Here is a 14,170-nt window from a genome sequence, read left to right as displayed (position 1 = left end):
ACCCACAACAAAAAGGGGATACAGATGTGGGGCTGCTGAATGTGAGAGGTACAGGACCCTTGAGGTACTAGATACCTGGTGCTGGGAACCCTAGAAACTAAAGGAAGCAATTAGGGCTACATCAGTCTAGGATGAAGAAGAGAATAGACTTGAAGAATAGTGCAAGCAGAAACAGTACCATAGAAGTGATTGTACCTGTTAGAATGTGTGACCAGTGAATGAGCAAGTTTTATCAAGTAAAAGTTCCTCTTTATGAAGCAACATGTTGTCACCTTATTGTATGTGACTGACCCCTGAGACGGAGGGAATTGCAGTATTGTGCCAGCAAGTGCCATGCACCCCACACATTTACCATGGACATGTACTCTCCGTAATAGACCAGAGTGTGGTATATAGCTAGCAGCCTTACCACGACTACAGCACCATCTGGCACCGTGTGACAACACAGTAAGAGAGGATGGAGAAAAAAAACCAATAGGCTCAGATTTGCCTAAGGGAAGGCCTGTTTTTCTCCTTTTGCAAGAAGAATGTGTATGAGATACGAAGTTGCACATTAATAATTTTCTTTTAAGTTTGATAAAAGCTGGAGAAGAACATGATTAATAAAATAATCCTTCTTATCTGAAATATTTTAAAATATATTTAAAAGCACACACTTTTAGAAACAAAGTACTTACCATTTAAAACTGCTTGAGTCAAATCATACACTGAGAGAGAATAGCTGATTTTCTGCTTGCTTTTTTAGAGGATTTTCCACATGATTCAGCAAAGGATTTGGAAGGGTGGCATTAAATGTACCTTTCAGCACTGTATCCTTAAAGACAGGGCTCATCTGTAGACAGAAATGCAGACAATATGATAAATTACTTCAAATATAAGTTTATTATTCCATTTTGCTATTTGTCACACAGCCTTAGCAACTAGGTAGAGATGAGCGGATCAGGCAAAACTGGAATTCAGCTGTTTATAGGGATTTTCCAGGAAATTGGATTCACAGAAAAGTTATTCTACATGAATTTATGTCCCATAATATGCTGTATGGTCTATAAGGACCCCAGATCAAAACAAATGTAAGAAAATAAAAAAATTTTTTGTAATATTAAAGTTGAATTCCATTCCACTTATATGTTCTCATTTTTACTGCATGTTTACTGTAATCAATCAAGGAATCATATAATCCTTTTTATATACAGTTTGTGTAATGTATAATGTAAAATCTGTCTCTACTACTCAATTCATTTCTTTTATCTTTCCTTGTTGTTTTCTTTTGGATCCATTTCCTTTTTTAGAATTTGTTATTTATCAGTAAAGATTGAATATATTTTACATATATGTTTCTTGCAATTTTACTCTTTCTTCTCCAGTCACTATTACTACAATAAAAATTACAGACCTCCCCATTGATTATAGATAGAAACATTTGCAAAATTGGCAGTATATCAAATACTTATTTGCCCCACTGAACTTGGCAGCAACAAGGTCTGAAATGCAATTAACCCTGCATAAATGCCTCTGATACAGTATCCCTACTTCAGAAGCTAACCCTACACTAAATGCAGCTAAGAGCAGTATAATTGTAGAGTAGAATCTATTTCAATTAGACCTGAAAAGCATTTTTGGTTTAATGTTGCACCAGCAGGTACTGTAACACAATGAACCCTGCCTAAATACATCTAATACACTATCTGTACTCCAGAAGCTAACCATACACTAATTTCAGCTAAGAGCATTATTATTATAGAATAGATTCTATTTTAATTAGTCCTGAAAAGGTCTGTTGGCTAATATTGCCCCAGCAAAGTATTGTGACGCTATAACATTCTATCCCTTCTACAGCAGAAACTCTCCATATACTGTTTTCGGTTTACCATCCACACAGCATAATGTCATAATGTCATAAGGTCCCATAGAGACTGGATGATGATGGCCAATCACAGTAATGCGGGCGTCACACGAGCGATCGTATCTGCCCCCGTCGTTTGTGCATCACGGGCAATTAGTTGCCCGTGGCACACAAAGTCGTTAAACCCCCGTCACACGCACTTCCCTGCTGAGCGACCTCGCTGTGGGCGGCAAACATCCACTTCCTGAAGGGGGAGGGACATTCGGCGTCACAGCGACGTCACACAGCCGCCAACCAATACAAGCGGAGGGGCGGAGATGAGCGGGACGTAAACATCCCGCCCACCTCCTTCTTTCTGCATAGCCGGCGGGAGCCGCGGTACGCAGGTAAGCTGTGTTCATCGTTCCCGGGGTGTCACACGGAGCAATGTGTGCTACCCCGGGTACAATGAACAACCGACGCAGTGAAGAATAAACGATTTTTTAAAGCTAAACGACGTGTAAACGATACACGTTTTGTAACCGATTTGTGATCGTTCTGAGAAGCTGATAGGTGTCACATGAAACGACGTCGCAAACGATTCCGGATGTGCATCACGAAGACCGTGACCCCAACGACATATCGCACGATGGATCGTCTCATGTGACGCCCGCTTTATGCCAGTATCTAACATGACTACAGCATTACTGTGATTGGCAGGCAATCCCCGCATGTTTAGTGGCTGAAAATCAACTGCAAAACATGCGGGGTGGAGATTTCAAGCATGGTGCCCAAGTACTAGGATACTCGATTGAGTATCCAGCATTTTGAGCACCCTGATGTTTGTTCAGGTATCAAGCAGTGCAGAGTATGCTCGCACATCACTAATGATAATCAGTAAGATGTAATGATCACAAGGATATGTGGGTATGCTGGCTCGTCAACTCAGAATGACATTAACATTCGCTCTAATGCTTCAAAAGTGTGAAAAATGATGCCGAGTAAGGTTTTTTTATTTTTTCAAACTGCGAATTGAATCTCAAAAATTTTTAACTTGTGTGAAACCACTATTTTCAGAAAATTTGACTTGAACTTGAACATCTCAGATAGACCTGCTCATTTCTAAAAGAGACAAACTCGATTTGCTCATCACTGCTCAATTGACATATTTTAATAAACTAAACAAAAAGAAAAAAGTGTCTGATGGATATGATAGGTGATAGACGTGAATAAGACTTGGTACTCAGATATGGTGATAAAGTGGTTGATTTATTGAAAGAACTGAAGGACCAGCACAGACATTTTGGTCAGAAAAGACCTTCATCGGTGTGCCCTTACTATAGTCCTCAGGATCTCCTTGAGCTGTGGTCAGTGTTATCTGTAGTCATGGTATCCACCACTGTGTTAGGCCTGCGCCACACATCCGTGCCTCCGGCACGTGTTTGTCATTTTTTACACGTACCGGTGGCACGGAGACATGTACAGCAATGCTACCCTATGGTAGCAGGCACACACACGTAAAACCACACGGAACGTGTGTCCGTGTGCGTTTGTACGTGTGTGCGATTTTCAAAGCGCTGACATGTCAGTGTTTTCTCCGGCAGCACGGGTGTTACACGGCCCGCACCCGTACCACACGGGTGTAGTGTGGATGCGGTCCCGTGTGACACGCGCCGGAGTAAACACACATGTCAGGGAAAAAAATAAAAAACATTAACTCACCTTCTCCAGCCCTCCTGTCTCTGCCGCTGCTGCCTCTTGCTGCCGATCGCCGCTCATTATTCTCATTGAATATTCACTTCACTGCCTGGCAGCAGCAGCAGCGGGGAGACAGGAGGGCTGGAGACCAAGGATCAGCACCACGGACAGCAGCGCGGACATCAGGAAGGACCAGGTGAGTATAATAATTACCGGTTCTACGTGTGCTATCGCGGATAGCACACGTAGAACACACATGTCACGCACGTACCAGAGACACGTACTTACCTGCACGCAACACGCAGGGGAAATACGTGTCTCTCGGCACGTGCGTGAAATTCACGTGAGTGTGGCAGAGGCCTTAAGCTGGATCTGATGGGTATACATAAATTACTGGTCAATTCAAGGGAATTTTACAATAGAAAAACCTTTTACTTTGAAGTTCTAATAACCCATATAGCTGCAAGGTCACAATCATTTACAATCCATATGAATGGAAGCATATGAATATATCATCAGTGCATCCAACAGTCAGTATTATTAAATCTCATTAGAAAGCCCACCATTATAGGACCCTAAAGCTGTAATACTATGAAGTGAATAATCATATGTCCTATGGTCTTTTTTTGTCTTTTTATTGCACTTTTTTACATGTATAGATTGGATAGAATTGATTTTAAAATTAGTAGTTGTTGCTATAAGCACTGGAGGACACAGACAGAAGAGGGACCATGTGTAAGAATAACATTTGGGACCTTTTCAGTCTAATAGCTCATCATAGCGCACAATTTACACTGCTTGGAGATGGAAATAGGCTCCTTTAAACATGTTGATTGTACACTAAATTCTGGTCCACCAACATATGGTTTTAAATTTTGGATGGCAGTCCTCAATAACAATTATAAAATAAGAGGATTATCCAATACTCTTAAAAATCTGTTCAAAGGACATCATGGTTTGTTTCTTTAAAAAAAAAAAAGATCAAAGTGTAGTCATATAAGTTAAAGAGAATCTGTCAATAACACTTGTCCTAGTCAAAAAGAAGTAGTACAGAATAAGACAGTGTAAAGGGTACTTTACACGTTGCGACATCGCTAGCAATTGCTAGTGATGTCGAGCGCGATAGCACCCGCCACCGTCGTTCGTGCGACATTTGGTGCTCACTGCCGTAGCGACATTATCGCTATGGCAGCGTCACACGCACATACCTTGTCAGCGACGTCGCTGTGACCGCCGAACAATCCCTCCTTCAAGGGGGAGGTGCGTTTGGCGTCATGGCGACGTCACTAAGCGGCCAGCCAATAGAAGCGGAGGGGCGGAGATGAGCGGGACGTAACATCCCACCCACCTTCTTCCTTCTGCATTGCCGGTGGACGCAGGTAAGGAGATGTTCGTCGTTCCTGCGGTGTCACACATAGGGTTGTGTGATGCCGCAGGAATGACGAACAACATCGTACCTTTGGCAGCAGTGATATTAAGGAAAGGAGCGACGTGTCAACGATCACCATTTTTGAAAGATTTTGCGATCGTTGATCATCGCTCCTTGGTGTCACACGCTGCGATGTCGCTACTGGCGCCGGATGTGCGTCACTAACGATGTGACCCCGACGATATATCGGTAGCGATGTCGCAGCGTGTAAAGCACCCTTAAGACCTATCCAAGACTATTTGTCACAGCACTATCTGGTGCTTTCTTGCTCTTAACTCCCTCACTAATATATACTGCTCAAAAAAAATAAAAGGAACACTTAAACAACAAAATGGTATTTTAGTGCTCCCTTTATTTTTTTGAGCAGTAATATATACATCATATATATATATATATATATATATATATATATATATATATATACATACATGTCTGTGGCCGTGTCTGTCCCTTTAATATTGGCTTGTGCCCCTGAATTGTCTGCTGATCTGATAAGCAGACATGTGCAGCTAAAGCTGGGGTCACACTAAGCGACAGCGACAACGACGCTGCTGTTACGTCACCATTTTCTGTGACGTAACAGCGACCTTGTAAGTCGCTGTTATGATCGCTGCTTAGCTGTCAAACACAGCGACGCAGCAGCGATCATAACGTCGCTGTGCTACATGTGCAGAGAGCAGGGAGCCACGCTTAGCGCTGGCTCCTTGCTCTCCTAGGTACAGTACACATCGGGTTAATTAACCCGATGTGTACTGCAGCGACATGTCACAGTGCAGAGAGCAGGGAGCCGCGCACACTGCTTAGCACTGGCTCCTTGCTCTCCTGTCTACAGTATACATCAGGTTAATTACCCGATGTGTACTGCAGCCACATGTGCACAGAGCAGGAGCCGGCACTGGCAGCAAGGGCGGAGGCTGGTAACGAAGGTAAATATCGGGTAACCAGGGAAAGGTCTTCCCTTGGTTACCCGATGTTTACACTGGTTACAGCTTACCGCAGCTGCCAGACGCCGGCTCCTGCTCCCTGCTCGCTTCATTTCGTCACTCTCTTGCTGTCACACACAGTGATGTGTGTGTCACAGCGGGAGAGTGACGACCAAAAAATGAAGCTGGACATTCAGCAACGACCGGCGACCTCATAGCAGGGGCCAGGTTGTTGCTGGATGTCACACACAGCGACAGCGACGGGACGTCGCTGCAACATCATAGGAAATGGTGACGTAGCAGCAACGTCGTTGTCGTTGTCGCTGTGTGTGACACCAGCTTAAGAAGCATGGATGGATTTCCAATCCACCCACACATGTTTATCTCTTATATTGCGCTGTTAAACTCTGACAACGTGATCTAACATGCTTCAGCGGAGATTGTGCTATTCTCCGCTGCCATCAGCGCTCCTGTGACGAGATCACAGGGCACCAATAAGCATCCATCATAGCGTGGGGTCAGATTGAGCTCTGTTGCTGTCATGACGTGCTTCCTGTGAATGCCGGTAGATAACACAGGAGGTATTGAAACATCGCTCTAATCAGCAGAAGATTGGATGGTGCAGGCATAAAGTCCCTAAGGGGACTAAAAAAATAAATAAAAAATGTAAAAAAAGGTTTTTAAAAATATGAAAGAAACTCTAAAAGATCAAATAACCTTTATTTTGCCCCATTGAAAATAAAACAAAAAAACACATACTTGGTTTAGCATTATTCAGAAATGTCCAAACTATTAAAATATAAAATGAATTAATCTGATCGGTAAAGGGTTTAAAGAGAAAAAAATCAAAATGCCATCATTTTGGGTTCTTTTGGTCACCGCAACATTTAATTAAAATGTAATAGCAGGTGATAAAAACATTGCATCTACCATAAATGATATGTTTAAAAATATCAGCTCAAAATCCAAAAGATTGGCTGTCACACAGCCCCAGAGTCACGCTAGGTATGGGGAAGTACCAAGCGAATGGCAAAAGGTAAGGTAAAACCTTTGTCTAGGGAAGGAGGAGATGGTGACCGCTGACCAAACCTACCGCTGGCCCCTGGCTTCCCTCATGACCCTAAATAGGTTCCGCACCTATACCTGGGTGATCCTGAAATAGGCCCTAGGTAATCAACGGATGGGATGAATGCCTAGTCAACCCTACTAGGGGAAAGTAAATGAATAACTTATTTCCAGATGACTCAGGGAGAGGAACTGCAATAACAACAAAGTTTCTCCAGATGAATACAAGCCAACTGCTTGCACTGAAGACTTTTTAAGGGTATTATGCCTTCTATAGCCAGAAAGTGACACACCCATGACACCCAAATCCTGAAAATTTAGAATGCTACGGGTCATGGAAAATGGTGACAAAAGCGCAATTCTTTTTTTTTTGTTTACAAACTTAAAAAAAAGTAAAACTATACAGTTGTATTACTAGGTTAGTTTTACCATATAGTGAACATGGTAAATAAAAAAAAACAAATATGTGAAATTGTACTTTGTTTTTTAAATTTCACTGCGCTTGGAATTTTTTTCCCATTTTCCAATACAATAAAGGGCAGAATGAATGGGGTCATTAAAAAGTACATCTAGTCCAACAAAAACAAGCCCTCATATAGCTATATTGATGGGAAAAAAGACATGACTCTAGGAAGAAGGGGTGGAAAAAACGAAAAAATGAAAAATCGCCCATGGGGGTGAAGGGGGGAAATTGGTCTTTAATTTATTTGAAAATTAGCTTTCCAAGTGTAGGTGTATCAGTTCTCTTGGCTTCTTCCCACTAGTGCAGCCTCTTCTTGCTTGGCAGTGGGGACCAAAGGTGACATTTTAAAGTATAGCCTCTATGTCCAGTGTCAACCGTGCAGTGGGTGATGTCGGCGCTGCTCATCAATGCAAAGTATGAGCTCAGATTTGGCTAGAGAGGCTAAGGGCGGCTTTGCACGTTGCAACATCGCACGTGCAATGTCGGTGGGGTCAAATCGAAAGTGACGCACTTCCGGCGTCACTTTCGAGATCGTAGTGTGTAAATGCTAGATGATACGATTAACGAGTGCAAAAGCGTCGTTATCGTATCATCGTTGCAGGCTCCGACTTTTTCATAATTATGCTGCAGCGACAAGTACGATGTAGTTCCTCGCTCCTGCGGCTGCACACATCGCTGTGTATGAAGCTGCAGGAGCGAGGAACATCAGCTCACCTGCCGCCGGCGGCTATGCGGAAGGAAGGAGGTGGGCGGGATGTTTACATCCTGCTCATCTCCGCCCCTCCGCCGCTATTGGCCGCCTGCCATGTGACATCGCTATGATGCCGCACGACCCGCCCCCTTAGGAAGGAGGCGAGTCGCCGGCCAGAGCGACGGTCGCAGGGCAGGTGAGTGCGATAATTTTCGCTACGCCAGCTATCACAAGATATTGTACCTGCGACGGGGGCGGGGACTATCGCGTGCGACATCGCAGCATCGGCTTGCGATGTCGCAACGTGCAAAGCCCGCCTAAGACTGAGATCTAACGGGAAAGTTTCTTCCTTGTGGAGAGTGGCACGCCAGATCTGGTAAGGCTTTTTAAAATATCAATATTGACTTTTAGCATTGTTGCTTCCAATAAGTGGCACTAAAGTCCAAGTCTTCTTTCTCTCTGAAGAGACAATTTGCATATTTAATTTCCCATAGGAGCATGTATCATTTAAGTCTTCTTACACTGACATGCCAGACCTGGCGTATCACTCTCCACGAGGAAAAAACTTTATTATAAAATTATATGATCACTTATGTAAGATAATATGGCTATAATTTACCTTTGGTATGTAGGTTGTAATCTCATTTAAATTTCTCTAAGAATAAAGACTTTCTTCTATATTAAAGTGCATGAAAAGTAAAACAACTTGAGATACGGCATCTCTAATGGAAAGTCTAGAAGATTTAAATAGATTGCTCCAATATGTTATCTCTCCCTCTGCTAATTCTTCTGGGATATGAGTAGATTAACAATGGAGTAGCACATCACACAAATAGAGATAGGAGCAGGACAAACAACTAATTGGAAAGTAGAACAGTTGTAATAAAAATTGACTGGGGGCTGAGAAAAAGTCATTTGACACTTGATTTTCTGCACATTTTACTGGAATACCTAAAGATAATGAGATGCAAAACTCCAGACTACCTGGTATGATAATTAAGGCTTATAACTACGGCAACTATTATGCTATTAGCAATAAATTGTGTAGCCTGCCAGAACTCCATAAAATCTACTCGCTTGTACGTGAATGCAAATATTTTCATAGCTTGACATTATCTGAAGGGAAAAATATGGGCAAAAATATTTAAACCATTACAATATAAGTAATCAGATAATTTTTTAATTGCAATTTATTACCTGGATCATCTGAATATCTACTGCTCAATATCACACAAAAAAAAGAAGCATTTAATGCAAACAATTTTTTCACCAAGAGCAATTTTCATTTTTGAAATGAGATTGAAAACGTTTTATTTTTCCATCAACAAAGCTGCGTGAGGGGATTTTTTTTTTGCAGGACAAGTTTTGAAAGATATCATTCACATTATTGTTAGAGATGAGCCACCCCCCTAGTGTTCAAGTTCGGTTCGGTTCGTCGAATGGCGGGTGTGTTCGACGAACGTTCGACGAACACCTTCGAACCACATTGAAAACAATGGCAGGCAACACAAACGCATACAAACACATTATACATATACACACAGTTAATAATAAACATTGCCATTATACTTACAGGTCCCGCGATGCGTCCTGCAGAATTTGTCTCCCGCCGCTTCTCCTTCCGATCATCGCTGTGTCCTCCCAGTAACCAGCACTGATAATGGGACCTTTCCGTGATGTCATAGCATGTGACCAGTCACGTGTGTATTATCTCATTGGCTACAGACTGGTCACATGGCTATGACGACATGCTAGGTCCTGTCAGTGCATGTCGCCAGTATGCGGTGCTCACCCGTGCATCTCCGTACTCAGTATACTTGGCAAGTACCGGTGAGATACTCGGGCACATGCTCGGCTTCCCGATCCTTCATGTCGGCGCTGTTTACAGAGTCAGCCCACATGCAGGGACTGGCTTCCACAGCCGGTGAATAGCGGCACCGGAAATCAGGTGATCGGAGATCACCGTTGCTATAGTAACCCGCCTGCCAGGTTACTATTGCAATGGTGGCAGCGGTGACTTCACCGCTTACCAACCCGCAGCCTCTGCTCACTCATTGAGTGAGTGAAAAAAAGGACATATATATATATATATATATATGTGAGAATCGGGTTTTAGCCGCGCTAAGAAACCACTGTTGCCAGGATGTAGTTTATATTGAAAAACTCTTTCTTTATTACAGCATCCAACGCGTTTCAGAGACATAAGCCGAGACGGCTTATGTCTCTGAAACGCGTTGGATGCTGTAATAAAGAAAGAGTTTTTCAATATAAACTACATCCTGGCAACAGTGGTTTCTTAGCGCGGCTAAAACCCGATTCTCACATATATATATATATATATATATGTCCTTTTTTTCACTAAGTCTTCACGGGGCTGCTGCTGGAACCACGCGGACACTCATATGCTTTACAAGGGGTTGTGACTGGCACAACCGCTCCAGGTGAGTGTATCTTTCTACATCCTTACACGGTTAATACCGGGTAAAACCCTATTTGCGCCTTTTCTCCCCCCTTTCAGCACTCATTGAGTGATTAGACTGCATGGGAGCAGCAGCGTTCTTCCTCCCATGCAGTGCTGTCTGATGTATCAGAGCTGCATGGGTTGAAGGAGAAAGAAGACAGAAGACCAGGCTCATGGAGGGGTGAGAGAGAGAGTAATAAACACGGAGTCTCTAAGTGTGTCCTTATTTCTATTAAAGTATTTTTTCTCTAAGTGGTGTCTTTTTTTTAACCCTTTACTGGAGATTCTTAATGGCCGGGTCAAACTTGCCTGACATTAACCCCATTAAGACAGCCTTACGGAGATAAATGGCGGCAGAATCAGGTACTTATTCTGATCTGCCGTTTATAAACGACAGGCAGAAATAAGTGAATAGCGCCCCCCAGAGTCAGAAAATCTCCAGGGTTTCAGCTACTGGAGGTAGCTGAGACCCTGGAGATCATGATTCAGGCCGGTTTTTCTGGTCCCCGCTCACGTGATGACCGGTATACACCGTATACCGATCATCACGTTACAGTAAACGACAGCGCCGGTAAAAAATGATTTATCTCCCATCTGGCATGATCAAACATGTTAGATGGGAGATATAGCTCCTCCCTGGTACCCTCCCGGTCCCCCGGTGTCGCCAAAGTGCCCCCCCCTCCCAAAAATCGAAGATGGCAGTGCGCACTGGCAAGCACCGCAGCACGCCGCCCACAATCACCCCTTTTCTCTGGTTTCTGTCGCATGTGCCATAACACATGCGCAGAAACCTGTTCCCTAGGCCCTGCCAGGTCACCCCCTATCCCCCGGTGTTCCCCGGTGTCCCCAGTACCTTTTCCAGCCTTCATCCCCCGCGATCCCTCCTACTTCACAGCAGACGCCGGTCAGTGCGGTCACATGTGCAGAGCAGCTGAGCTCAGCATCCTGTGTTCAGAGACGCTGGCTGCTGCTCGGCACTTTGCAGCTGTGACCCGGGGAGAGTGGGTGCAGATTCTTTGCACCCACTCTTCTCTCCTCAAATGGAGGGTCTGCACTCTTAGAAAATGGGGGACATGTTCCCTGAACGTGCCCCCATATTCTAGAAGGTCCAGAGTCGACGTGGGAGGTCCAAAATGGATTATAGGGACCCGATCTTTTTTTTTCTTTTCTTTTCTATAAATTGGTGAAAGAGGAAATATTTTGGGGAGTGTTTTTTCAAATAAATTTTTTTTTTGTTGTCAATTTTTTTTTTTTATTACTGTCAATTAGTTATGTCAGGTATCTGATAGATGCCATGACATAACTAATTGCTGGGCTTGGTGCCAGGTGACATCACACATCTGGTATCAACCCCATTTATTACCCCGTTTGCCACTGCACCAGGGCAAGGATAAGTTTAGGCGAAGCGCCAGGATTGGCGCATCTAATAGATGTGCCACTTCTGGGGCGGCTGCGGCCTGCTATTTTTAAGCTGGGAAGAGTCCAATAACCATGGCTCTTCCCTCCCTGAGAATACCAGACCCCAGCTGTCAGCTTCACCTTGGCTGGTAATCTAATTTGGGGGGACCCCACGTTTGTTTGTTTTTTAATTATTTATTTATAAATAATTTAAAAAAAAAACAGCTTGGGGAGCCCTCCAAATTGATCACCAGACAAGATGAAGCTGTTAGCTGTGGTTTGCTGGCTACAGCTGTCTGCTTTACCCTAGCTGGCTATCAAAAATAGGGGGGACCTCACGTCATTTATTTTAATTATTTTTTTTCTTTTTGGGCCAAATACAAGGCTAGGCATCCTTTAGTGCCATATGAAAGGCACTAAAGGGCGCCAGCTGCGAATATGCAGGGGGTGGGACGTTATATATGTTTGACATCTATCCATTCATCCATTGTAGCATTTTAGGCTGTGAGCCCACGATCAGGGTTTGCAGAGTTTTGGGCGCAGAGTGTTTTCCCTGTGTCCATAATGCTGCGTTGTGTAGTAGAAGCACAGTGGAAGGATTTTTAGAAATCCCATGCCCACTGTGCTTCTTTTCTCCGAAGCATACACTGATGTGTGGTGCAGCTTCCTGAGCCTCAGCATGTCAATTTATGCTGCGGAGACGAGAGTGTTCTCTGCAGGTAGAATAGAACTAAAGTCCACAGCAGCCTGAACCCAAATCCTGGGAATGGGCAGCTGTGTTCTCCCGTGGACAACACTCACATCTCTGCAGGAAGGCTGACACTGTGCACTAGACGCTGTGTCGCTGGATCATGGCCACATAGCCTAACAGTGAGAATATTGTTGCTACAGCAACATTTTTGTGAAGTACCTGTGGATTCAAGATGCTTACTATACTCATGAATAAAATCTTCACTTGCGGGGTCCGGTTTCCAAAATGGGGTCACTTGTGGGGGGTTTCTGATGTATAGGTACCCAAGATGCCCTGCTAATGTGACATGGTGCGTGCAATTTATTTCAACTTTTCCAAAATTCAAATGGTGCTCCTTCCATTCCAAGCACTCCAATTTATCCAAACAGAGGTTTTTGGCCACATGTGGGGTATCCCTGCGCTCACAAGGAATTGGATAACAACCTGTGGGGTCCACGGTTTGTTGTTGCCTCTTGAAAAAGTGAGAAATGTGATGCTAAATCAACATTTTTGTGAAAAAAATGAAAATATTCAATATGGCAACCTAAGCTTATCAAATTCTGTGAAGTATTCGTGGATTCAAAATGCTCAATATACACCTAGATAAAAGCCTTGAGGTGTCTTGTTTCCAGAATGGGGTCACTTGTGGGGGACCTCCACTGTTTAGGCACCTTAGGGGCTTTCCAAATGCGACATAGCGTCCGCTAATTATTCCAGCCAATTGTTCAGTCAAATGGCGCTCCTTCCTTTCCGAGCCCTGCTGTGCACCCAAACAGTTGATTTCCACCACACATAAGGTATCAGCATACTCAGGAGAAATTGCACAATAAATTTCATGGTGATTTTTTTCTGTTACCCTTGTGAAAAAAAGCTACCTGGTTGAAGTAACAATTTTGTGGTAAAATTTTATTTTTTTATTTTTATGGCTCAAAGTTATAAACGTCTGTGAAGCACCTGGAGATTCAGGGTACTCACCAAACATCTAGATAAATTCCTTGAGAGGCCTAGTTTCCAATATGGGGTCACTTGTGGTGTTTTTTTGCTGTTTACGTACCTTAGGGGTCCTCCAAATGCGACATGGTGCCCGCAATCTTTTTCAGCCAAATTTCCTTTCCAAAATTCAAATATTACTCTTTTCGTTCCAAGCCCTCCCATTTGTCCAAACAAAGGTTTCAGACCACATGTGAGGTATCACCACGCTCATAAAAAAGTGGGTAACAAATATTTGGGTCAAAATTTTGGAATTACCTCTTGAAAAAGGGAGAAAATTGATGCTAAAGCAACATTTTTGAGAAAAAAATGTAAATTTTCAATATGACAACGTAACGTTAACAAAATCTGTGAAGTACCTGTGGGTCCAAAATGCTCATTATACCCCTAGATAGAAGCCTTAAGGGGTCTAGTTTCCAAAATGGGGTCACTTGAGGGGGGTTTCTGCTGTTTAGGTACCTTAGGGGATCTGTAAATGCAACATGGTGCCTGCAATCTGT

The 14,170-nt window shown here is 43.4% G+C and overlaps 1 protein-coding gene across 1 annotated transcript in view; it reads right to left on the bottom strand.

Moving 5' to 3' along the window:
- Positions 1-14,170, bottom strand: part of STPG2 (sperm tail PG-rich repeat containing 2) — a 1,306,190-nt gene that overhangs the window by 17,616 nt on the left and 1,274,404 nt on the right. Inside the window, exon 14 of the mRNA XM_075337064.1 lies at positions 678-832. Coding sequence (XP_075193179.1) covers positions 701-832 — 132 coding nt within the window. The 3' untranslated portion in view covers positions 678-700. The remainder of the gene's footprint in view (positions 1-677; positions 833-14,170) is intronic.

This window comes from Anomaloglossus baeobatrachus, chromosome 1 (genome assembly GCF_048569485.1).
Source record: "Anomaloglossus baeobatrachus isolate aAnoBae1 chromosome 1, aAnoBae1.hap1, whole genome shotgun sequence".
In the NCBI taxonomy this organism is placed as follows: domain Eukaryota; kingdom Metazoa; phylum Chordata; class Amphibia; order Anura; family Aromobatidae; genus Anomaloglossus; species Anomaloglossus baeobatrachus.
The sequence above is the reverse complement of the archived record's forward strand: the minus strand, read 5'-3'. Positions and strand labels throughout refer to the sequence as shown.